The sequence below is a fragment of the Lytechinus variegatus genome, chromosome 16 (assembly GCF_018143015.1).
Source record: "Lytechinus variegatus isolate NC3 chromosome 16, Lvar_3.0, whole genome shotgun sequence".
NCBI lineage: Eukaryota > Metazoa > Echinodermata > Echinoidea > Temnopleuroida > Toxopneustidae > Lytechinus > Lytechinus variegatus.
This window is the reverse complement of record NC_054755.1, coordinates 17,906,678-17,930,303: the sequence shown is the minus strand read 5'-3', so window position 1 is coordinate 17,930,303 and position 23,626 is coordinate 17,906,678. Positions and strand designations below refer to the sequence as shown.

At 38.5% G+C, this 23,626-nt stretch overlaps 1 protein-coding gene across 1 annotated transcript in view; it reads right to left on the bottom strand.

Annotated features, from left to right (window-relative positions):
• Positions 1-250: 250 nt before the first annotated feature.
• The window catches only part of LOC121429798 (collagen alpha-5(IV) chain-like), a 94,049-nt gene continuing 70,673 nt past the window's right edge, over positions 251-23,626 (bottom strand). Inside the window, exons 22-41 of the mRNA XM_041627031.1 lie at positions 22,831-23,025; positions 20,986-21,210; positions 17,661-17,819; positions 16,295-16,465; positions 15,079-15,222; positions 14,565-14,699; positions 13,081-13,259; positions 12,561-12,624; positions 11,150-11,323; positions 9,817-9,924; positions 8,734-8,805; positions 7,844-7,969; positions 6,967-7,083; positions 5,910-6,062; positions 5,105-5,212; positions 3,877-4,026; positions 3,184-3,300; positions 2,030-2,221; positions 918-1,204; positions 251-537 (exon numbers count right to left, since the gene is read on the bottom strand). Coding sequence (XP_041482965.1) covers positions 286-537; positions 918-1,204; positions 2,030-2,221; positions 3,184-3,300; positions 3,877-4,026; positions 5,105-5,212; positions 5,910-6,062; positions 6,967-7,083; positions 7,844-7,969; positions 8,734-8,805; positions 9,817-9,924; positions 11,150-11,323; positions 12,561-12,624; positions 13,081-13,259; positions 14,565-14,699; positions 15,079-15,222; positions 16,295-16,465; positions 17,661-17,819; positions 20,986-21,210; positions 22,831-23,025 — 3,128 coding nt within the window. The 3' untranslated portion in view covers positions 251-285. The remainder of the gene's footprint in view (positions 538-917; positions 1,205-2,029; positions 2,222-3,183; positions 3,301-3,876; positions 4,027-5,104; positions 5,213-5,909; positions 6,063-6,966; positions 7,084-7,843; positions 7,970-8,733; positions 8,806-9,816; positions 9,925-11,149; positions 11,324-12,560; positions 12,625-13,080; positions 13,260-14,564; positions 14,700-15,078; positions 15,223-16,294; positions 16,466-17,660; positions 17,820-20,985; positions 21,211-22,830; positions 23,026-23,626) is intronic.

Sequence of the window (23,626 nt, the reverse complement as noted above, 5' to 3'; positions counted from 1 at the left end):
TCCCTGATGATCAAATTGGTCAAATTTGAATAATTGTCTCTAGATTGACAGACCTTAACCTTTCTTTACTCGTTTCCAACAAAGTGTCTTTCCTAGATATTAGCCCTCAGTCGATACTTAAATAATACGCTTTTGAATAAAAAAAAATCACGTTTTCACTTGCTTCCAAAGAATGGTAATTCCCTGATGTTAGTCCTTGGTATAAACTTCAATAAATGTTTCTGAGTCTGCATGCCAGGAGATGTTCTTTATTATTTGACTGGAGTATTGTAGAAAGAGACCAATTTAGTTGATTTTAAGGCACACTCTGCAGCGGCCGACGACAGACTGGAGCTGGCCCGATTTGATGGTACGTTTCCTGGGAATGGCAAACTGGTCTTCCTCATCGATGACCGTTAACCAGAAGCTGTATTTGTTTGAGAAGAAGTGACAGTTACCTCTGCCATTGCACTCGATGAAAGGCGTGGCACGGAAGTTCTCCAGGCAGGAGCCGACCGATTCAAGGCCTTGGCCGCCTCCTTCAGAAGCTGCTGTGTACTGTTGTCAGAGAAGAGAAAATGATCAAGTGTTACATGGTATACAAATAATATATCCTAAACATGTGAATTGTAAGATTTATGAATCAAATAATTCTTTTAGCTGCTGTTTGATATAGAATGAATTCTGGGATATGCGCTGCCCAGAAAAATGCTGACATTGTGGTATGTGCATCACCTTTGAAAGCAGATACAGTGTACAAAGATTCAGTGGTGCCGGAATATTCCAGCCAAACAAAGCTTTAGAAGCCCCCCCCCCCCACCTCCCCCCAAAATGTCTACTGAGAACATTCTGGCATCTTTGCCGAGAGTCCCAAAGCTGGTGGGTGATGCTGCTTCAGGTAACCAAATAATGGACAACCCACTGGCAACTCAACTTACCATAGAGAAACTGTACCCAGTCCAGAGGCTCCTCCAGCCTCCAGGACATTGCGGTATCTCCTGCGACTGACTGTGAACCGCAATGGATTGAGTAGGAGCCTCGCACACCGTGCACCGACTGATGTAAGGGTCGATGGCCTGGTTCATTACAGGCATCATGGGAAGCGGCTCGTTGGTCGTGAGCCAGAAGGAACGGTCGTTGCGGTTGGCATAGTTGCAGACGTTGTTGAAGTTGCAGAAGAGGAAAGGCATGGTGCTGAAGCGTTGCAAGCAAGAACCAGCATCACCTGAAAATGAATGGATGAAAAATGCATCACTTTATTCATGTGGAGTCATTGGATGATTTAAAGTATGATGCCGAGGTCTGTGGAAGTGTTACTGTTGGTGCCAATATTGGTGTCCGTCTTTTTGTATATGTCTGTGACAGTGTTGCTGTTGAGTCTGTTTTGGGGTGTTGCTGTTGGTGTCAGTTTTGGGGTCAGTGTTGGTGTCAGTTTTTGATACCATACTTGTTCTACAATACTTTGCATTAAGACATGTAAGTGAAATATAACATTCAAAGGTTATCCAATAAACAAATTTGTGCATTAACCCCCTCCACACACACAATTATCTCATGATTAGGAGCCCTGAGATTATGACTTGCATATCCTAATAATCCTCTCTCCACTCATCATCTTAAACAGGCTAGCTCTTTATTTCTGATATAATAATAATAGCCAATTTTCATAAAGCGCTTTTCCCAGAATGACTCAGAATGACTCAAAGCACGTTACAGCATATCATTACCCTGGTCATTGGATTCATTTCCTTCCCACACAAATCAAAACATACAATATCTTTTGCATCCTACGGATTACCCCTTTAGCACCTGGGTCAAGAGTGCCAAAGTGTTGATTAGCGCCTTGCCAAAGGACGCTAGACTGCAGTGGGATTCGAACACACGACCTTCTGTTTACAAGGCGAGAGTCAGAACCACTACACCACGGCTCTTCCACACATATCCAAGCATTGGAGATTTTAGTGCGTAAATTCTCTCTGGATAGTCAAATCATTTAACCTCTGGAATGGGGTTCAGTTGTCCTCTATCTCTTCAAGCCTGATAGACTTACCTAGATCCTGATGGTGAGAGTGTCCATTACCCATGGAGAATAGGATACTGAAGCCTCTCCAGAGCTCCACGGTGCCCGCGGGACAGTTGGGGACATTCCTGGATTGACTGTGGCGGGTGATGAAATGACCTCGGTGGGGCACAACACCAATGTTTCCTTCCATTCCCTTAGGACCAGGTGTTCCAGGACGTCCTGTAAGGAAGATATAAGGAATTGATTAAGACTAGAATCAGTTGAAGATTCTGAACAGAACTCATCACAGTAGAAGTGAAGACACCTAGAATGAGTAGCCCAGGTGATAAATAACTTATGTAGGCCTATCTACATAATTATCATATGAAATATAAATGCTACATTCATACAGATTATCAAGTCTTATAGGCACGTATTCTGATAGGAGGTTTTACTTAAACTCAGGTTAAAAGTTGTGGTTTAAGTATGGATAGCCACTTGTTACATAAATCACTAACAGCAGAAATATCATACTTCAGCTCATTTGGCTCTCAAATCATTCATAATTGTCTCGGAAGTATTAATAAATGATTGTCTTCATGATCGATAAATCAGGAAAGAGCACAGTAAACATAAGAAACATACAACTTAATTAAAATTATGATACTTTTGGCTTCCCATACTGAAACCACAACTTTAAACCTGTGTTTAAACCAGAATATGGGCCACTGAGTTTATCCTGCATCACCTCTTTAAAACGCATAGCAAATGTTGCTCTCGATCATAAATTGAGAAGGAAAAAGATAAAACACTACATGAGCAATTAGATCAAGATTCTTTACAGATCGGTCTGGTCTTCTTCCAAGATAACTATCAGGGGTAGATATGAACATATTATAAACCGGTCAGATGTGCAATAGTAAATGCTATTTCCTTCCAACCGTGCTCTAAAATTGTAAGTTTGACAAAGAAGCCAAACAAGTCCAGAAATAAATGCAATTACTTTTGACAAACAAGGCAATTCTACTAAAGGTAATGTCTGACTGCCTGAATGCAGGACTTTTCCTGATATTTTTGTCTTTCTGCAACGAGCCCCTGAACTCTTAAATATTTGACTCTTTGAGATACTTGGAGCCCCAGCAGCAATTTATCATCTTATCCTAATGATCACGACAGTGGAAATATTTCAAGAAATACTCTACCTCCATAACCGTTCTCTCCTGGGTCTCCTGGGAAACCGGGTGCTCCAGGCTGTCCGTTGCGCCCTGGTAGACCAGACGGACCAAAATCTCCAAACGGACCTGGCCTTCCTTTAGGTCCTACATACAGACAAAAACAAACAAATATAGTCAAACAGTTGAATCATTTGAATGGTAGGACTAACATATCAGGAAATAGATTTATATAGAGGCCTACGGTATATTAAAAAATAGATCTATATGAGCAAACCTATGGCATTCATTCGCCTATACCTCGGTCCATATTGAATCTTATTAAGTCTAAATTTGTGGGTGGATTGTTTATAATCATGGGCTACTCAAATATGTCAAGTCAACAAACTACTGAATTACTCCCCACCCCACTCAAAATGAAAAGGTGATGTCACACTTCAGTACTCTATGATTTATTTGCAGATTGTTTGAAAGATTCACCGAGATTGCGCACTTCTCATGCTCAAATGTACCCAGATTTCAAACCTTGTTTTTTTATAAAACCCTCACTGAATTTCTTCTGCATTCAATCAAGTATTTGTGACGTTTTTTTTTTGTTTATCAATTTGACAAGTTGTATATCCTTCTAAGGTTTCGGATATGCCTTTTCAAACTAAGAGAAAATCTAAAAATTTGTTTTGGGTGACTTAAAGTTTATTTTAGGGTGGATGGTCCGATATTTACCAAGAGGTCCTTCTGGCCCATCTATGCCGGGTAGACCCATCCTTCCAGGGAAGCCTTCGTAGCCTGGATCACCTGGGTCACCTTTCACACCCTTGACAGCAATACCAGGATCTCCTCTGTCTCCCTTATCTCCATTGAATCCTGGCTGACCTGTCATTTTCAAAATTGAAAGATGGTGATGATAAACTATTAATGATATAGTAATGCCCGGTTGACACTTGCACGCATTGTGGTGCCCGCATTGCCCCGCATTGATGCGTGCCAATGCGGGACACTTTATGGCACGACTTGGCTACATCAGTTCACACAATGTCCCGACACATTCACGACATGTTTGCACATTGTTTGCGCATAGTTCGCGCATAGTTCACCCAGTGTTTGCGCATAGTTCACGCACTGTCCCGACGTGCTTTCAGCAAACGTTATCGACCCCCTATTCTGTGACGTATCTAGCGCAAATTTAAATATTCAAAGTTCTTGTGTTGACACCCTCTACGTTCGTTGATTAGGACGACTCATACTGATCACGTGGTCTGCACTCACAATTTTGAGCATATCATTTGTGAACTACGCGTGAAGTATGCTTGACCTATGCGCAAAGTATGCGCGACCTGTCGTGAACTAGTCGTAAACTGCGTGCCATTACCCCGGGAGTATGCCTACTATTCTCTGCGCCATGAAATTTCTATTTCAATGACATGAAGTGGTAAGCAGTGGAAAAACTATGTTGCGCACAGTTACACATAGTTCACGAACAGTTCACGAATTTGTAATGCGTGTCAAAATTTTCAACATGTTGAAAATTTTGACACACTTTTCACGCACTGGCACGCACCTATCCGCAAGCTGCAATGCAAATCTCGCGCATTGGCCCGCATGAGTGCGTGCCCATGCGCAAACTATGCGGGAACAAGAATGCGTGCAAGTGTCAACCGGGCATAATGCAGCAAAGGCGATGATGATGATGACTACTACATCCTCATCATCATTATCCTCTCATAATATTCGTCGTCTCCCTTGCTGCCGCCATGGTCATCATCATGGTCATCACCATCACCATCATCAACCCCATTGTCATCATCACCATCGTCACCATCATCATCATCATCATCATCATCATTATCATTATCATCACCATCACCATCATCACCATCACGATCATCATCTCTCTTCTGTGGAACATACTACACCTTACAATTTCAGTAAGCCTTGGGCACCTAGCACTAACCTGGTGGTCCTGGAGCTCCTTTTAGTCCAAAGTTTCCTGGTCTTCCCTTTTCTCCTTGATCCCCAATAGAACCAGCATCTCCGTACGGTCCAGCAAATCCTTTGTAACCTGTCAAGAAATGATCCCACCAAAAGGTTGACTCATCAAGTCCGCTCGACCAAGCTTCAAGTTACGGCTGGCATTGTTTAGAACCCACTGAGCACCCGTTTTGCCCCAGATACTTAATCATCTCTGGCTGTGGTTTATGGAAACTGTTTTTTGCACTTGTTCAAAAATGTCTTTCAATAATGTGTTAACAAAAATTGGATGACAAAGGCAATCTGAACAGAAACATCATTATTGTACAATGCCAACTTTGCTTGTTGCACGCGATCAAATGGGAGGCTGAATGTCCAACATTCGTACTGTTTCACACGTTGCACATGGTCATTTAGTATGAAGTCTGTTTTTTTTAAAACACATTGTAATGTCCAGAGTGTAATATCGACTATCCTTTATTCGACCTATTGATTTTGCTAGAAAGCTGAAACTTAAAATAATTTATGCATATGAACCCTGGTTTTTATAAGTTTACATAGGTACTGAAAACAGATTGTTTGTTGAAATCTTATTTTCTGCCTTTTTCTTGCAAAACTTGTAAATGAGATTATGAGCGATTGTTATAACCTCAATGAATAACTGTAAATATTTTACTTTGATCTGATTTTTAATAAAAACATAAATACAAAAAAAAAACATTTAAGCATGGCTCTTTGTCACACTTTATCCTCTGTGAAACCACCCCCTCTGCGATGTTGAGACTAACCTCTTAATCCAGGTATTCCTGGAACTCCTTGCATTCCTTGAGGACCGGGTTCAGGATCTCTTGGTCTGGGACCCATTGGACCAGGCTCACCAGGTTCTCCCTTCAATCCTGCAAAACCTACAGGACCTGGACCTCCAGGCCTACCAGGTATTCCTGAGGAGAGTGGAAGAGAAAGATAGAGAGAGAGAGAGAGATAGACAAGAAAACACATAGAAAGACAAGATATACATGTACAAGGACGAGAGGGGTGAAAATAGAGACAGAGAGAGAGAGATGCACAAAGAGAGAAATAGACAAGAGAAGATATTTATTTATTTAATCATCCATCCATCCATTCATTATTTTCTATTCATTCTGTTTTTCTTTTTTTTGGAGGGTTTCTTTTTCAGTCCGGTATAACTGAGATACTGGGTAATTCTCTCAGCAGGGCATAGTTATTTTGTGATGGCATAGTTCTGTGAGATATGGGACAATTCTGGAAAAGTGAAGAATAGATCTTGGAGACATGGAACATTTCTGTAAGTCGGGAGTAGTTCTGAAAAATAATGCATAAATCTTTGAGGTGTGGGATAGTTCTGTGCCTATGTCATAATTCTTTCAAAAAGGGGATAGTTCTTTTTGATGTGTTATACATGTATTTCTTTGAGATAATGGATAGTTTTGCAAATGAGAGAAATATCTTTCAGACACTGGTAGAATTATTCTGTGAGAGGGGCATGGTTCTTGACAGTATGGGATAGTTATATGAATAGAGGATAGCTCTTTGTTATGTGGAAAAGTTTTGTGAGCAGGGCACAATTCTTTTTTAATGAAAGCGATAGGTCTGTATATGTTGGGTTGATCTTTATGATATTTGGCAAATATGTGAATGGAGGATAGTTCTTAGTGGTAAGAGATAGATTCTGGCTGTGTGGGATAGTTCAAATCAATTAAATTCAATTCCATTTATTCATTTAAGATGTTACAATATAAAATGTACATAGCTGAAAATAATGTCTCGTAGTACGGGCGTATAAAACCATGTAGCATGCCATGAAGAAAGGAGCAAAGACCTTACCTATATCTCCTGGCCCTCCTGGTGTCCCTGGGGTTCCTGGTGCTCCAGTGCCTCCCTCTGGAGCGGGCAATCCTTGGTTTCCCTTCAGACCAGGGTATCCCTTCAAGCCACGAGAACCTGTTTCATAAATCAATATCACAATAAATAAATCAAATCATATCAGAGTTAAAACAAAAGTAAAAATAGAAATGAAATCAAAATAAGAATGCATGTGTCGGCGGAGGAACGGATGGGTGTAGGACATGACCACTCTAGGAATCGCTTGACTTTTGTTTGAAACGCCCTGTAGGCCTATACTTTGCTCAAAATCATGCTATCTGTGTATGATATGCTTGGTATTATGTCAATTATATCATTGGTAAAATGTACTATGCAAATATATGCCCTATCAGAGGGAAATTAAAAAAAAAACTTGAAAAAATAAATAAATAAAAAAATAAGAATAAAAATGTAAAAAATAATTATATCAAATTAATTCAAATCAAATCAAATACAAGCAAAGCAAATCGAATCACATTGAATTAAAATTCAATATCTTTGTTATTTGTTATCCATTATGATCAAATTTTCGGCATTTTGCTCTGAGAATTTACTCTAATCATTCAGATATCAATATTTTCAGCTCAGACCATCCCTTTAAGAATAAAAGTTGCTAATGAAATAAGGGGATTAAGAATCAACAAGCTAGTTGGTCCTCGGCAAATAGAATTTAACTTGGATTAGTCCCAAGGATGGTTTCATGAAGCAAAATGTCAATGGTTTTTCCCAGATAAATGTTATAAGCTACTGAAATTCTTGCACCTGATTGGCTGAGAGCACATTGGTCGGTGAAAAGCATTGAAAAAACAAACTCTTCATGAAATACTACAATGCTTACCCGGGGTTCCTTTCTCTCCTGCGTCTCCTGGTTCACCGGGGAATCCTGGGAAGCCGTTACGTCCTGGGTTACCCTTCTGACCTGGGATACCATCATAACCTGGGAAACCTTTCAACCCTGCTTCGCCTGAAAACAAAAAAAAACACAAAAGCAAGGAGATTACATAGCACTATACTATTACATGAGCACTGGATTGGAATATAAATGCCAACAGTTAAAATTCATGCTTTTTCATTTGCCATATCTGAATAATACTTTAATTACAATAACTCCCTGACTACTGAATTGTGAGATTCCCGTTGCCTTCGCACAGGGATCCTCTGGTTCCAGCTGGTATGAGTTGACTACTGATACATTAAGATAATCTACAGTATCATTTTATCTAATCACAAGTGTATGCATGCATGATTCAATGTTGGATGTATCCCTCATACAGTTAAGGATTTATTGAGAGAATACAGGTACATTTATACCTCTATGACCTTTGAACTGTGACCCCGAATCACTCAAAACCCCCGAGATCATTTTCACTTCCTGATACATGAATGTGCCAGGTTCAAAGTGTATCCACAAACACTCCTAAAGATATTACAAGCCATTTTACAAGCCATATATAATAACATGTGACCTTTGACCCCGAAGCATAAAAACATATCAGATTATGATTCATGCGTGCATACGCTAGCCATGTTTGAAAATGAGATTATATAATAATCATTTAAATAGTTATTTTCTGTGAGCCTCTCTGGCCCATGACACTTTACACTGTTCGATACCCACAACACTCCCCAAAAATGATGATTAAATTTCTAAATAGCACCAAAAAAAAAATGACCTGTGACCTTGACCATTGACCTCATGGCCCCAAAACTATATTACACACAGCCTACCTTGTTCGCCAATGAGGCCTGGTCCTCCTTTTGGTCCGTCTTCGCCTGGCGCACCTCGGAATCCAACTAGCCCTAAGAATGAAACAAAATATTCAAATAGAAAGACAATGGGGTTATTCATGAAAATAGTGCACTTCGTAGGAGAGATGAAAAAAAACAACCTTATTTAAATCTCTATTCCAACTTGATTGCTTTATCACCAGTCAACAGTAGGAGATGCTAGGTCGTTTCAGACCGCCTCAAAGTTCATCAGTTCTAGGTATTTTCTCATCAGAAAGTTTACCCTGATCAGAAAATACCAGGTAATATTGGCAAATTACACGTAAGCTCCCAGAAAGAAAATAAGCACTAAACATTAGGTACTTGTCAAAATTACGAGAACTTTCGTAATTTTTCCAAGGTCGCAGGTATTTTAGCAATGTGAAAGCAATTTGAAGGAACTTTTAGCACAGTGTGTAATTGGGCACGGGCGCCGTTGGTGCCCTGCTGAGTGATTTTGAATCTCACACCTTGCCTGCTTATCAGATCATACTGCGCATGCTTGTAACTTCAGGAACTTATCCCGAAGGGTATGTTTCAGGGCGATGTGAATGCAGGAATAATTAATGGGTATTTCTTAGCTTAAAAATGTTCTCGTAATTTAACAGGGATTCTCATGATCGAGGCTGTTTTAAACCACCTTAAGATACAGATTACACATTCCAAGGTTCTTGATGCATTGTCACCTTATTCAGAAAGGAAACTTATTATTGAATCACCAAGAGTGAACTGAAATGATTGGGAGTGAATCGAAATGAATTGAAATGTAATGAATTTGAAATGTAATTAATTTGAAATGTAATTAATTTGAAATACATTGATATGAAATGAATTAAAATGTAATAAATCTGAAATAAATTGATATGAAATGAATTGCATTAAAATGAATCAGAACAAATTGGAAAAGAATTACATTGACATGAAATAAATGAATTGAAAGGCAATGAAATGAATTGGAATGCAATGAAATGAAATAAAATAAATCAAATTGAATTGAAATGTAATGGAACGAAATGAATTGAAATAAATAAAAATGAATTTTACCTGGTAATCCCGGTTCTCCTTCTGGCCCAGGAGGGCCATCTTCACCAGCCAGTCCTCTCCGACCGGGGAATCCTTTCTCTCCTGGCGGGCCAGGCTCTCCCACTTGCCCTGTAACATGATAAATAAAGAATATATGCCTACAAAAATCTATTTTTGTAAGAAACTGTATATCACTGACCAACATACAAACAAAGGATTTGATTTAAGAGAGGAATTATTACCCAGAATGATTACGTACATTTTGTAAAGAAGCATTCTTGAATCTGTTCATGGGTTTTTCTAATTTGCACAGATACTTGCATGATCATGATATATCACAATCATGGTTGTCAGATCATTATCACCATCATCATTATCACAATCATCATCCACTTTATCAGCCTTATCTTATCACGGTGAGACAACCAAATGAGGCAAGATTCAAATTTGGGATAGAATTAGAAATCAGCTTTACTCCAAATGTGCCTAAGTGTACAAATGGCACTTCATGAATCAGACAGAGCTTAAACTTTCCTGGTATGCTTTCACCATGTTTGTTGTATAGAATGTCTCCAATGCAAACATTTTCAATGTCCTCAGTTAACAATTCAACTAATTGATGATTAATTACATGATGAGTGGGAGTTGTCCTCACTGCTTGTCACAATCTAGCCACTACATGTAAGTTGTTGGGTTACAACTATTGTAACTTTGGCATAATGGCAACGGTAAATGCTTGACAGGACTCCGAAGCCAATCACAGTCAAGATCTCCTTGGTAGTTACAGAATTAAAAAGTTACAGTTATTGTATATTTTTATATTTTCACTAATCTGTTTTTCTGCCTTTCCTCCTTTCACACAAACATTATCTTCCACGGTCGGAGTCTGAGTCCCTTCCAAAAGACCCCGACGGTGCAACTGACTTACTGTAAGATCTGAATAAGACAAGACTTTTATAAAAGCTACATTGTGTACTAAATATCACAGTTCCAAGAAGTAAAGAGATATTATTTGAAGTAGGGCGTAATGCTTGAAAAACAAATCAGAATTCTGTTTTGCTGCAAGCAAAGAACATGCACAAGTACAACTAAGTCTAAATTGATTTCAAGTCACAGTCCATGATGTCATTACAGCCCATGAAGATCTACTTGGAATCGAATTTCATTTATGGTAATTCAGTGAGGCTTGAAGTAGACTTGAATTTTGATTTAAGCATTCATATCGGTATTTGATACTTTGATTTTTAAGATTAGATAGGGAGGAATATTCATATAAAATGCTTTCACAATTTCTTTGAAAATTGGATTGTAAAGGATGGTGTGGTGTGCCCCAGGCTTAGGACAAATGACTTACCTATCAGTCCACTTGGTCCAGGCTCTCCTTGGAATCCCTTTTCTCCGACAAGCACTTCTGGAGGTACAACGTCTGGTTCATCTCCTTTCTCTCCCTTCTGTCCAGGAAGACCTGAGAAACCATTACGTCCTGGGTTTCCAGGGTAGCCCTTGATTCCAGGAGGTCCAGGTTGTCCTGTTAAAAGAATATCATGAAGGATCAGAAACTTAATGTTCTGGGCTTCCTGGGTAGCCCCAGGTTCCAGGTCTAGGTTGACCTGTTAAAAGAATATCATCAAGGATTAGAAACTGATCTTTCTGGATAGCAATTAATTCCAGGTTGACCTGTTCGAAGAATATCATCAAAGATCAGAAAACCAACGTTCTGGGCTTCCTGGGTAGCCCCTGATTCCAGGTGTAGGTTGACCAGTTAAAAGAATATTATCAAGGATTAGAAACTGATCTTTCTGGTTAGCAATTGACTCCAGGTTGACCTGTTCGAAGAATATCATCAAAGATCAGAAACTCAACGTTCTGGGCTTCCTGGCTAGCCCTTGATTCCAGGTCTAGGTTGACCTGTTAAAAGAATATCATCAAGGATTATAAACTGATCTTCCTGGATAGCAATTGATTCCAGATTGACCTGTTTGAAGAATATCATCAAAGATCAGAAAAACCCAACGTTCTGGGCTTCCTGGGTAGCCTTTGATTCCAGGTCTAGGTTGACATGTTAAAAGAATATCATCAAGGATTAGAAACTGATCTATCTGGTAAGCAATTGACTCCAGGAGATCCAGGTACACCTTTTTGAAAAATATCAAGAATCAGAAACTGTGCCAGTTGTTCAATGTGCAGCGGGGGCCCCTTCACCTTAAGTTTGTAAAACTAACACAACAAAAGTTCATGCACATTAAAAAAAACCCATCCCCTGTCTGGCTTAATGGTTCATATAAGCATCTGAATCAATATGGATTTTGGCCCATCACACACGATTAATTCACATTAAAATTGAATTTGAGATTGATCTTGATTCAATCCACGTTTGAGTTTAATTCAATTCTACCGTAACTCTTTGTCATAGTGATTTGAATCAACCGTAAATCTTTGTAAAATAGGCTGTCAATTTAGTACCCAAGATAGTAGTGTGTATCTTTATCACTGCCAACAACTCATATTGTAAAGTTTCATTGACTTTGCATTTAAACAAAGTTGAAATATGCAGCCATTGCAGCCTCACATTTTAACTGAGTAAATGCATTTCAGTCCAAACTATATATATATATACCATGAATTTTGAGGTACTTCAAATATAGTAACACCGCTATAGTATAAGGAACAACTTTAAGCAAACGTTTTAGCACATCGTGATTAGGTTGCAGCTAAAGCGATGTTATGAAAAAGAAACTTCCCTGAAAAGACTCAGATTTACATACCTACTGGGCCATCTGGACCAGTTTCTCCTCGTCTGCCAGGAAGTCCAACAAGACCAGGGTTTCCCTGCAAAATAAGATATTAGAGATTAAGTTTGGTACAGAAGTAAATCCAGAGAAATTACCACTCTCGTGTCCATTTCATAAAGAAATGACACTTTTGGTAACTACCATGGAAACATGTTTTCTGAGAATTCACTCATAAATTTCCGACATATGTCTATCATCCCCAATCAAACAAACAGGAGTTTGCTAGTGCAAGTGCCATTGGAATGGTGGAATGTACCATAATAATGGTTGATTTTCAAACTAATTCCACATTTTACTTGGTCTGAGCAGCACCTACAGGTAGAAATCAACAGTAATGCACAGCGCCACTCAGAGAACAAAATCAAACTCGCAGAAAGAAAAATCTCTTTTCGGGGTTATCATTTAATTTTTTTTCTTTAAAGATATCAAAACCCTGAGCAGAAGAAGCTAGAGAACTATAAAACGGTTCCATTAGAACATTCCAATAACTTACAGGTAAGCCTGGTGTTCCGAGGTCTCCTCTAGGTCCTGGATCTCCGTCAGATCCAGGAGGTCCTAGGTATCCATTACCACCCATCTGGCCCCTCTCTCCAATTTCTCCTTGCAGACCTGGTCCTCCTGAAAACCCATCAGGTCCAGGATTACCAGGTTCTCCCACTCGACCACTTGGACCTGGATATCGGGGGAAAAAGAGTAAATTTGATGATCTTTGTAGGTTTACATGGTAGAGTTTTTAACGTGGAGAAGGTTTACAGCTCACCATGTGTGATATGAAGGGAAGGAAATAAGAGGCAGAAAAAGTACAATGTAAGGACGAGATAGGATGCAAAGAGAAAAATAGAAGCATTATTTTCTTGAAAATGAGTGAAGTCCTGAAAAGGACGGTAAACCAGATGAGATGAGCTGAATACGGCTTGAGTAGCGATGGTTTGAGTAGTAGCAGGTACTCAAACCATCGCTACTCAAGCCATATTCAGCTCACCAACCGAACTTTACAACAAAACTTAATTAGGGACAAGTTAATGATCAGTAATTTAAAGTACCAATTAATCTAAGTTAATCCACTTAAATCAATAATAAATTACCAATATTCAAATCTGGTGAATTGGCCAACGGGTATCCACTAATCAGCTCTATAATTTCACTTATGATTCTCAAATCAGATTTATTGAATTCCCTAAATACACCAAAGAACACATAATCCTCACATCCTAGCTGTCATACAGTGTAGCACTCATTGCAAGTGAAGCTACCATTTCCAAAGTATATTAACACCAAAGTTGCAATACACCATCCCAATGAACCGGTAATATCGGAATAGCATAGAGTAGCAATTCAACTTAGGTGTCAGAAAATCTGATGCTTTACAACTTAAGTAGATTCATGGGAAGCCTACTTTTAATTTAGATCAACCTCGACTATGGAAGATCAATAATGCAAACTTATAAATGCAGGTTTGTTCAAGATCTTTTCTAGACATGCATATTCATACATTCATCATTTTCTTAACTTTTCTAAACATTTCAGTATGCTCCTCTTTGTTTACAAAAGAACATCGTCCAAATTTCCAGAATGACATTGATGATTCTCAGAGGGATGAGGTTGATTATTATTATTATTATTATTTATTTGGCCATAAAAACACAAAAATTGTACAATGTAATACATAAATACAATTTGAAATTGAATAATTAAATATAGATAAAGTAGAAATGAAAAAGAAAAGAGTAAGAAAACGTTTTTTCCATGGGCCAGGGCTCGCAAAAGTAAAATTCAGTACTATTGCCCAGAGGCATGCGAGCCCTCATGGAAAAACCGTTGAGAAAAATAAAAGAGAGTCAAGTGAGGTTTGAACCACCGACCCTAGCGTTACCAGGCAGGTGCGTTATCCAGTCGACCACGATCTTCCAGACAAAATCTACTTTTGAATCAATTGCAACTCTTTGTAAGACGGGACCCAGATCTAAGGGTGCTTACCAGGGTTTCCGATGTTCCCCTCTGGTCCAGGGTTTCCATCAAATCCGGGGACACCTTGCATTCCTTGGAATCCTGGGAAACCTGGATCACCGGGTTCTCCGGGAAATCCCCTCGGTCCTCGATTTCCAAACATTCCTGGTATGATCACAAAAAACATTATGTATTATCTACTTGATCATTTCAGTTATAGTTCCAAGTATTTTCATTTCTTGCGGAAAACGTCATAATTCTGGCAGAAAATAGAAACAAAATAGTTAACCTACAATACATGTATTTCATCAATTGGATATCACTGAATTATGAAATAAAAAGTGCATGTAAAATGTGGCATTTCCAGCTGGGTTTTGAATGCTTGATTGAGAAAATGTTCAGCTCCTTTCTTGAATACACCAGTCCAAGAGGAAATACTAAAATGATCAACAAAATCTATCACATTGAAAATTTTACATTCTAAAGACAGGTGATATAACGGATAGAATTGCATCCGCTGGTCCAAACTTGTTTCTGGTCTTACCATTCTGTCCTGGTCTTCCTTGAAATCCTGGGAATCCACTTGGTCCTATATCTCCAGCGTCTCCAGGTAGACCTCTTACTCCAATGATTCCTGGTGGTCCGGGAGGACCATTCACTCCGCTTGGTCCTGCATCTCCAATCTCACCTAAAGGTCCAAAATAAAACATTGATGAAAAGTCAATAATTATTAATAACTGGCTTTCACATAGCGCGATATCAATCTAAGAGTGCTTAAAACGCTTCACAATTATCATTTCCCGGTGACTGGATTCATAGCTTTTCAGCAGCCTGTTAGGTGCATACTTGCTTAACTAATTACAATGACTGTTGTTTCCTACCAGTACCCAATTAGCACCCTGGTGAAAGTGGCAAAGTTTGGATCGACGACTTGCCAAAGGATGCTAGGCCATGGTGGGATTCTAATGCACGTCCCTCTGATTACAAGGTGAGAGACAGAACAGCTACATCATGATGCTTCCACAATAAACAGTTAATAATGGACCACAATGTTGACTTGCAATCTAAATATACCAGAATCAAGACTATCAATTAAATTGCTTACGTCTGTGTAAAAGGACCCTGGTCATTTACTTGTAAATGACATCAATTCATATACCACTGCTGCCACTAATAATGAAAAAAAAAAAAGAAAATTATGACAGAGATTCAAATGATTTAAAGATCCAAAAGACAACTCTATAGAGGACTACTTACCATGAGAACATTTGAGCCCCAGAGGACCTGGTCTTCCAATTATCTATGTTTGGATTCAGAATACTTGTGTTTGTAAACAAAGCAAAGATACAAGTTCACCCAAAATACAACACTACAGAACACTACTCACCCAGAGGACCATGGAGTCCTGAGGGACCTGGCCTCACTCCCCATTATCTATGTTTGGATGGTTCTCAAGATTGTAACAACACAATTCCACCCAAAGGACAGCATCCTAGAGCTAGGACTACTTACCACTAGGACCTTGGAGTCCTGGACGACCTGGTCTTCCTATCATCTACAGTATGTTTGGATTCAGAATAATTATGGTTCTCAAGAACGCAACAATACAAGTCCACTCAAAGGACAGCAAGCATCCTTGAGGACTTCATTCCATGAGGACCTGGTCTCCAATTATATGTCTTTGGATTCAGCATATTTATGGTTCGAAAGAATGACAATACAAGTTCACCCAAAGGACAACATCTTAGAGGACTACTTACCACGAGGACCTTGGAGTCCTGGAGGACCTGGTCTTCCAGGCCTGCCATCATATGCATTGAATCCCTTCCTTCCTGGAAGTCCTGGTGCTCCTGGCTCTCCTAAATCTCCACGAAGGCCAAAACCTCCTGTGAAACCTTGTTCTCCCTTTAGACCTGCTGGCCCAGGCTGACCTGTAAGAATAACAATAACAACAATAATAATGATAATCGTATATTTACCCAGGGTAGCCACTTCAGTTCCAAAAACTGTTCTCCCAGCGCGCCCTGCTATTATTATTACCCAGCTAAGCTAGGCTACCTATTCAGGTGCACTCAGCTTTTTGAGGACTCACTTCCTGCCGATACCCATTTACCTCACCTGGGTCGTGTGCAGCACACTGTGGATGAATTCCTTCCTGCAGGAAATTATGCCATGGCTGGGATTTGAACCCACGACCCTCTGTTTAAAAGTCCGGAGACTAATCCACTGGGCCACGACGCTCCACAACAACTCATTCATTACATTATACAACAGACCCTTTTTGTTTACAAATTCCATAGTGAACTCCAAGATGGGTAAACAATGCATAATACTGGCCCCAGTATTTGGAAAAGTCTCGATCCCCACAAACATCTCTTCCTGTCCTTCAGTACAGTGTGTTTGTGACCAATAACTTCAGTTCAGCACCTCACAATCAAAATCGACTGTGTGGATAGATAAGTACATGTTGGAGTAGATGGGAGATAACGATGTGGGATGTACACTATTTTCAACAGAAATCAGGTTTAATATGTGGAATGTGATTATGTTAAAACAGTAGTCAAAATTTGCTTGTTTGTTATGTTAAAACAGCAATCCAGTACATTTTATTGAAGGCATTTGCCGGTTTGAGACAAAACTTGAATTTCAACTTCATTTTATTTTCCCAGTGTGTTTGTCCCATCAAAGACACTGTTAGAAAAAAATCACATCGAAATCCAAAACCCGAGTGATTTTGCACGCACGACCTGACTGATTAGTATAAGCCTGCCTCTATGGGTTACAGGATTAATGATTATATGTAATAATTCCAGACGCCTTTTGGTCAAGTAGTTAGAGCATTGGACTCATGACTGTGAGGTTGTGGTTTGAATCTCTGCTCGGCAATCAGCTCCACTTCAACCAAAGGACCCAAGAGTAACTTCTGTCATCTATAGGGCCAGCCACTATGACTCATTAACTTAGATGTAATTAGATAATGTTTGAAGATTTTCATGGTGGTATGATCACGGCAGGGGTTTACGGTAAGGTGTGCCGTAAACGACTTCCTCGATAGACGTAATAAGTTACATACTAGCTGGCGCTGATGCAGCAGAAAGCTGCTTTGCAGATAGAAAAAGAAATTACCTTTGCGACCCGTCCTGCCATCGGGACCTGGTCCACCAGGGAACCCGATGGGACCTTGGGTGTTTTCTCCCCTCTCACCACGAGTTCCAGGGACTCCATCTGGTCCGTAATCTCCTCGTTCACCAGGCTGTCCATCAAAACCAGGGAAACCAGACATACCTGTAAAATAATAGTAATATAGGAAGTCAAATAGGCATGAGCAGTAAACACTTGACCTAGAAATTACAATGGAAATAGAGTTAAAGGTAAATGCTAGTTTTGGTAACGTTATCATAATGAGTTCGTACAGAATCCAATGAAATGACCACCAAAGTGTCTGTTTGTATAAGTTAACCGCAGGTGCCAAAGGATTCTGGAAGAAATTGTGTAATTGCTGAGAAATCAGCAAATAAGCACAGGATTCGGGTAGAGCGTCGGGCCCGACGCCCTAAGCAATAATTATACATTGTCCCACGTGCGCTTATCTGTGTTGGGGATCTTCGGTGTGAACATTTTTCAGCGTAGATTTCAAGATTCACAAAGTTCAGTTAATGATACTGAACCAGATCTAGATCCTCAATGATATACTGACAATTTAGCCTTGTTTTACATACTTTCTCATGAAATCAGTGTTTACTACAACTACTGGAATTTCTCTTTAATGATAGTTAGCAGGTCTACCAACCTTAAACATACATGATAGGAGTGATTTATTTGAAAAATAGGAGTCACAGCATATTTCCCATAAATGACTGTACATAATTTTTTCATGACTGTACATAGTTCTTTTCTTTACTTATGTGATCTAATGTATATTGAAAATTTCAAAATAGAAAAAAGGAGTACTCCTTTTAAAAAGGAGTAGGTGGCAGGCCTGAGAGTGTACCGTTAACTAGAAAAACATTTGGAGGTGTTAAGCAGAGCTACCAACCTTTGTAAGAAAAAAGTAGTAATCCAGTAGCTCAAAATTCTGAGATAAGTCATAATTTTATATGTGTTCCGTGGTATTACAAATTTCTTAAAAGAGGTAATACATGTAATACACAAATTACAGATGTGCAATTCACATTTAAATGCCAAGTGTTGTCAACGCTACAGGATGGTTGTCAGGAATATTCATCCAGGGTGCTACAGAGCTTTTGTGAGGAACTAGCTGGCATAGTCAGTCAAGTAAATTTCACCAATGTGCAATGTATTATTATGTGTGTATCAAATGTACATACCTATTCTATCTCAAAAGTGTCATAATAAAGGTAAAAAAAGTGTAATAATGTCAATTTGAAATGAAAATTATAAAAATTATGACTTTTTCTTAACAGTTGGCAGCTCTGGTTGAGGAAGGATGAACCCTCCCACAAAAAATAACAACACCCTAGGATGCTGTGGACACTCTTAACAATATAAGCTATAAGCCAGTATAATGGGGTAAATTATACACTTATTCTTGAATTGCCAAGTAAATGTGTGAAATCCACTTTGAGAAAAACAAACTCAATTTAACTCTCTGTAAATATAAATTTCCATCAAATAAATTGTGTAAAGTTTCTTTTCATAATACATAATCTGTTAAAAATTTTGTACATGTTACAATTCTCAATAATAATTTTTCTCATGAAAATAGGTGCAATCCAATCCAGACATGCAGCACTTCATCATCAAAATACATGACAAAAAAAACTTTCGAGCTTGCAATCGGTACTAAACAAATGTGCAACAAAATGAGCACCTCATAAATGCTATATATTATCATTTTTACTAGTGGTAATAGATGACAATGGCAGCAAACAAGTATTTCATGTGGTCTTTCAAATCAAGGTTAGTTGTCTCCATATCATCACAGATTTATATTGTTAAATCATGAAATCTTGACTGAAAAACCCTGAAGACCACTAACAAAGGAAAGCATATTTTGATGGATTGATTTGCTCACTTCTCAGTGATTACACATTTTCTTCCAGAGCTATTTGGCACATATTTTTCATTTCATTAATCATTCCATCATACGTACATTGGTGGTCATTTTCTACTGGATTCTGTTCAAACCAATTCTGAGATCAATACACAGACCTGCCAACCTTCTACAACCAAAAAAAGTTTTCTATTAAAGAGAAATGCCAGTAGTTGCAGTAAACGCTGATTTCATGAGAAAGTCTGTAAAACCAGGCCTAATCGTCAGAATATCACCGAGGATCTAGATCTGGTACAGTTACATAAACTGAACTTTGTGAAATCTTGAAATCTACGCTGAAAAACGTTCACACTGAAGATCACCAACACAAATAGGCATACGTGGGACAGTGTATTATTATTGCTGGAATAAAGACCCGACGGAAGTGACCGAATCAGTGCTTATTTTGCTTATTTCTCACCATTCACATAATTTCTCCCAGAATCCTTTGGCACATATTTTTTATTCATACAAACAGACACTTGGGTGGTCATTATATTAGATTCTGTAAAAAGTCATTTTGAGATCGTTACCAAAACTGGAATTTATCTTTAAGGGAAAAAAAATTGACAAAAAAAAGAGTATTTTTAAACATTTGTCTCAATGTAACAATCGCAAGCCTTTTGTAGTGAGATTGGTGAAAAAACATGTGAAATGACTTTACTTGAAAACCTGAAAATTCACCATTTTGAACATGTGCTGGTAGGCAAGAATTTACTTGTTCTTTTCATGCAACAGGTTACTAGCCTGATAGTGATTTTTACAGGTCTGGGACTGTCGGATCAGCGCTAGTGTCACACGCTCTGTATAATACATACTCCATGATCAGAAATTTAAAAAAAAGTAACAAATCATATAAAAAAGTATTGGTGTATTTATAGCAAAAAAAGAGGAACAAATACGGATAACAAATAATGAAGTTATTGAATGTAAAAAAAAAAAAAAAGCAATAATTTGTGAAAACAATTATTTCCTCAAGAATATGCATTAGGTGCATGTGTGTATCCTTGTAAAGTCTATATTAAAATTCAATCAGCAGTAGTCAATCCAATATCTTTCATTCATGGTGGACAAAATTTGAATATATATGTAATTGTATACAAAATAATAAGTGGAGATATTATTAATATTAATGAAATTGTCAGTGTTTTGTTTATCTGATGTTTCTTTTTTTGTTCATGCTAAATTTTCAGCCTTTAATCATGAGAGGTATTATTCCCAGGCAAAAATTGATCACCATGGACTTATAATACGGTGCAAACTGGCACCTTTGGCAAAGTGTTTCATGTTACGTTTAGTTGTAACTTAAACCCTCTGGCCACTGGAACCAGACTGTCCCTGTACAAAACAAATAGGAGTTACAGAAGTCGGATGCGACTGGCATTCATTAGTAAATACCTGGTGAACCTGGTAGACCTTTCTCTCCTTGTATTCCCGCCACCCCGGGAGGGCCCGGAAGACCCTGGGGACCCGACGTTCCAGAGAACCCATCGGGTCCTGCATCTCCAGGAGCTCCCTTAGGACCATACTGCCCGTAGGCTCCCGGCACTCCTGGTGGGCCAATGTCTCCGATCTGTCCGATGGGTCCTTCCTGTCCTTTGTCTCCTCGTATACCCGGGAATCCTGATACACATCAATTAACAAAGAGTAAAAAAACAAATGAAAGTAATTCAGTTAATATTCATCAACTGAAGTTATATCACAATTAAATCTAAACTGAAGGTAGCTCAATAACTTGTAGTTATAATAATACAAGATATTTATTATTGCGCACATATCCACCTTGTTAGGTAATCTAGGCGCTCCTATATTACCCGGCTAAGCTAGGCGTTCACAGCGCACACAGCTTCTTGAGGAATTACTTCCTACCGGTACCCATTTACCTCACCTGGGTTGAGTGCAGCACATTGTGGATCAGTTTTTTGCTGAAGGAAATTACGCCATGGCTGGGATTCGAACCCACAGCCCTCTGTTTCAAAGTCGGAAGACTAATCCACTGGGCCACAAAATTAAAGAAAATCTTGTAAATCTTAAATAAATGAATTTTTGAAACATCATGTGAGTGGGATTTATTAAGCAAACCTGAACAGGAAGGATATTCCTTGCATTATCTTATAAAACGAAGATGAAATGGAAGAGGAAGAGGTAGATAAAGAAGAAAAAGAAGAGCAGGAAGAAAGTCAAAGCCGAATTCGAATTGCATTTACTATTGTGCCTCTCTTAAAATGATACAGATTAGGAAAGAGATATAATAGAGAAATCAAGAACTTTCCTTTGCGCCATTGGTGGTGACAGATGGTGAAATGGAATTAATGTAGAAAATGAGGTTTAATATTCTAGTGTGAAAGAGGTCTTGATATAGTTTCTCTTCTGCGAAAGGTGTTGATATGTTTGTTATTAAGTGTTGGGGAATGAGGTTTATTTTTCATTGTAAGCAGCACGCTGGCAAATTGCAGTCTTCTGCCCTGCTGGTGTAAACTTCAAATGGTTCAGAAGGTTAAAGAATGTTTAATGCCCGAACTAATTAAACTTCATGCCTTATATTATTCAGCCCAGGATAGGATTGTCTGTTTGGGATTTTTCAGTTGTAAATATTATCGAAGGAGCATGAACTAGTAAAGCAAGACAAAGAACATAATATGGTGATGTATTGAAATGAGTTATTGTATTGTTGGATCCTTTCAGCAATTACACCTACATACAAATAAGTTTGGTTGATTATGGTAGAGAGGGTGCGTCATTTAAAGATATGGTCCTTCTAGAAGAAGATAAAGAAAATGGAAGTACATGTAGGAAGAGGAGGAAGAGGAAGAAATACCAGAAATAGTCCCGATAGTAGATGAATAAATGTAAATGTGCGATTATATGACTTTTTTTAGCAGGGATGACCAATGGATATGAGCAAACTTAAAGCAGACACAAACCAATAGCACCATCTCGAGTCCTCAACTACTCATACCTGGCCAGTTTCCTGACCCATAATGCTAGTGTAGTCAAGTAATATAGACCCATTTGAATGATAACATGCTAATCAACTACTCAATACATTTATACCGCAATAATTATGTCATCAAGTAGCAAAACAATTACTTTTCCTCTCCAGACATTTTAGTTTCTCTGTACAAATACAATTATAGGTCAATTTATTCTCTGTAGTATTAGTAGATATCTGAAAACGTTTATTTTAAGACTATGTATTCATATTACACAGTCAATGAGAGACCACACACAGTTCATGCGTACCTTTAGGGCCAAATGTTGAACGTCCTACTGGACCAGGATCTCCACTGTTACCCGGGAAGCCCTCAAATCCTGGAAGTCCGGGTGGTCCTGGCTCTCCATCAAAACCTTGCCGGCCTGGAGGGCCGTCTGGTCCACGAGGTCCAGGGTCTCCATACCGTCCTGGTTGGAATCCATCAGGCTCAAGTGGGGGAATTGCTATTCATTGAAATGAGCAGATGAAACATAATTACGCTTTTAGATGAAAAATACATCCCACTGCTGCCACAACTAAAGCATGTATTAAGAAAATATTGGTGAAGGTTTGAGGAAAATCCATCAAAGATTAAGAACTGTTATTAGAATTTAATTGTTTGATTTGTGACGTCATAAATGAGCAGCAGCCCCATATGTTATGTAATATAAAATGCATAAATTTCACAATTTATTTAATGGTTCGTGATGACTTATTTTGTTCTCATTTTATAGGAACGGGAGTGAAATTATTTTTCTATTGATATACTGAAGGTTCAGTATAGACCACTTTCAATTTTCTGAGAAAATGACATTTCACTGATTTTTTTTACCATGCGATATGTAGGAAAGCCGCTAACATATGATGTCACAAGTCAAATAATTAAAATTTCAATAACTTTTTAAAAAGTCTTTGAAGGATATTTCTAAAACCTCGACAATATTTAAACAATATTTTTTCTGCTATTTATACAATAAATTTTCAGTACAGGTAAACTTCCCCTTTCCCCTTTAACTTCTGCTAAAGCAAACAATTTATCCCTTATTTCATGAACTGGTAGAAATA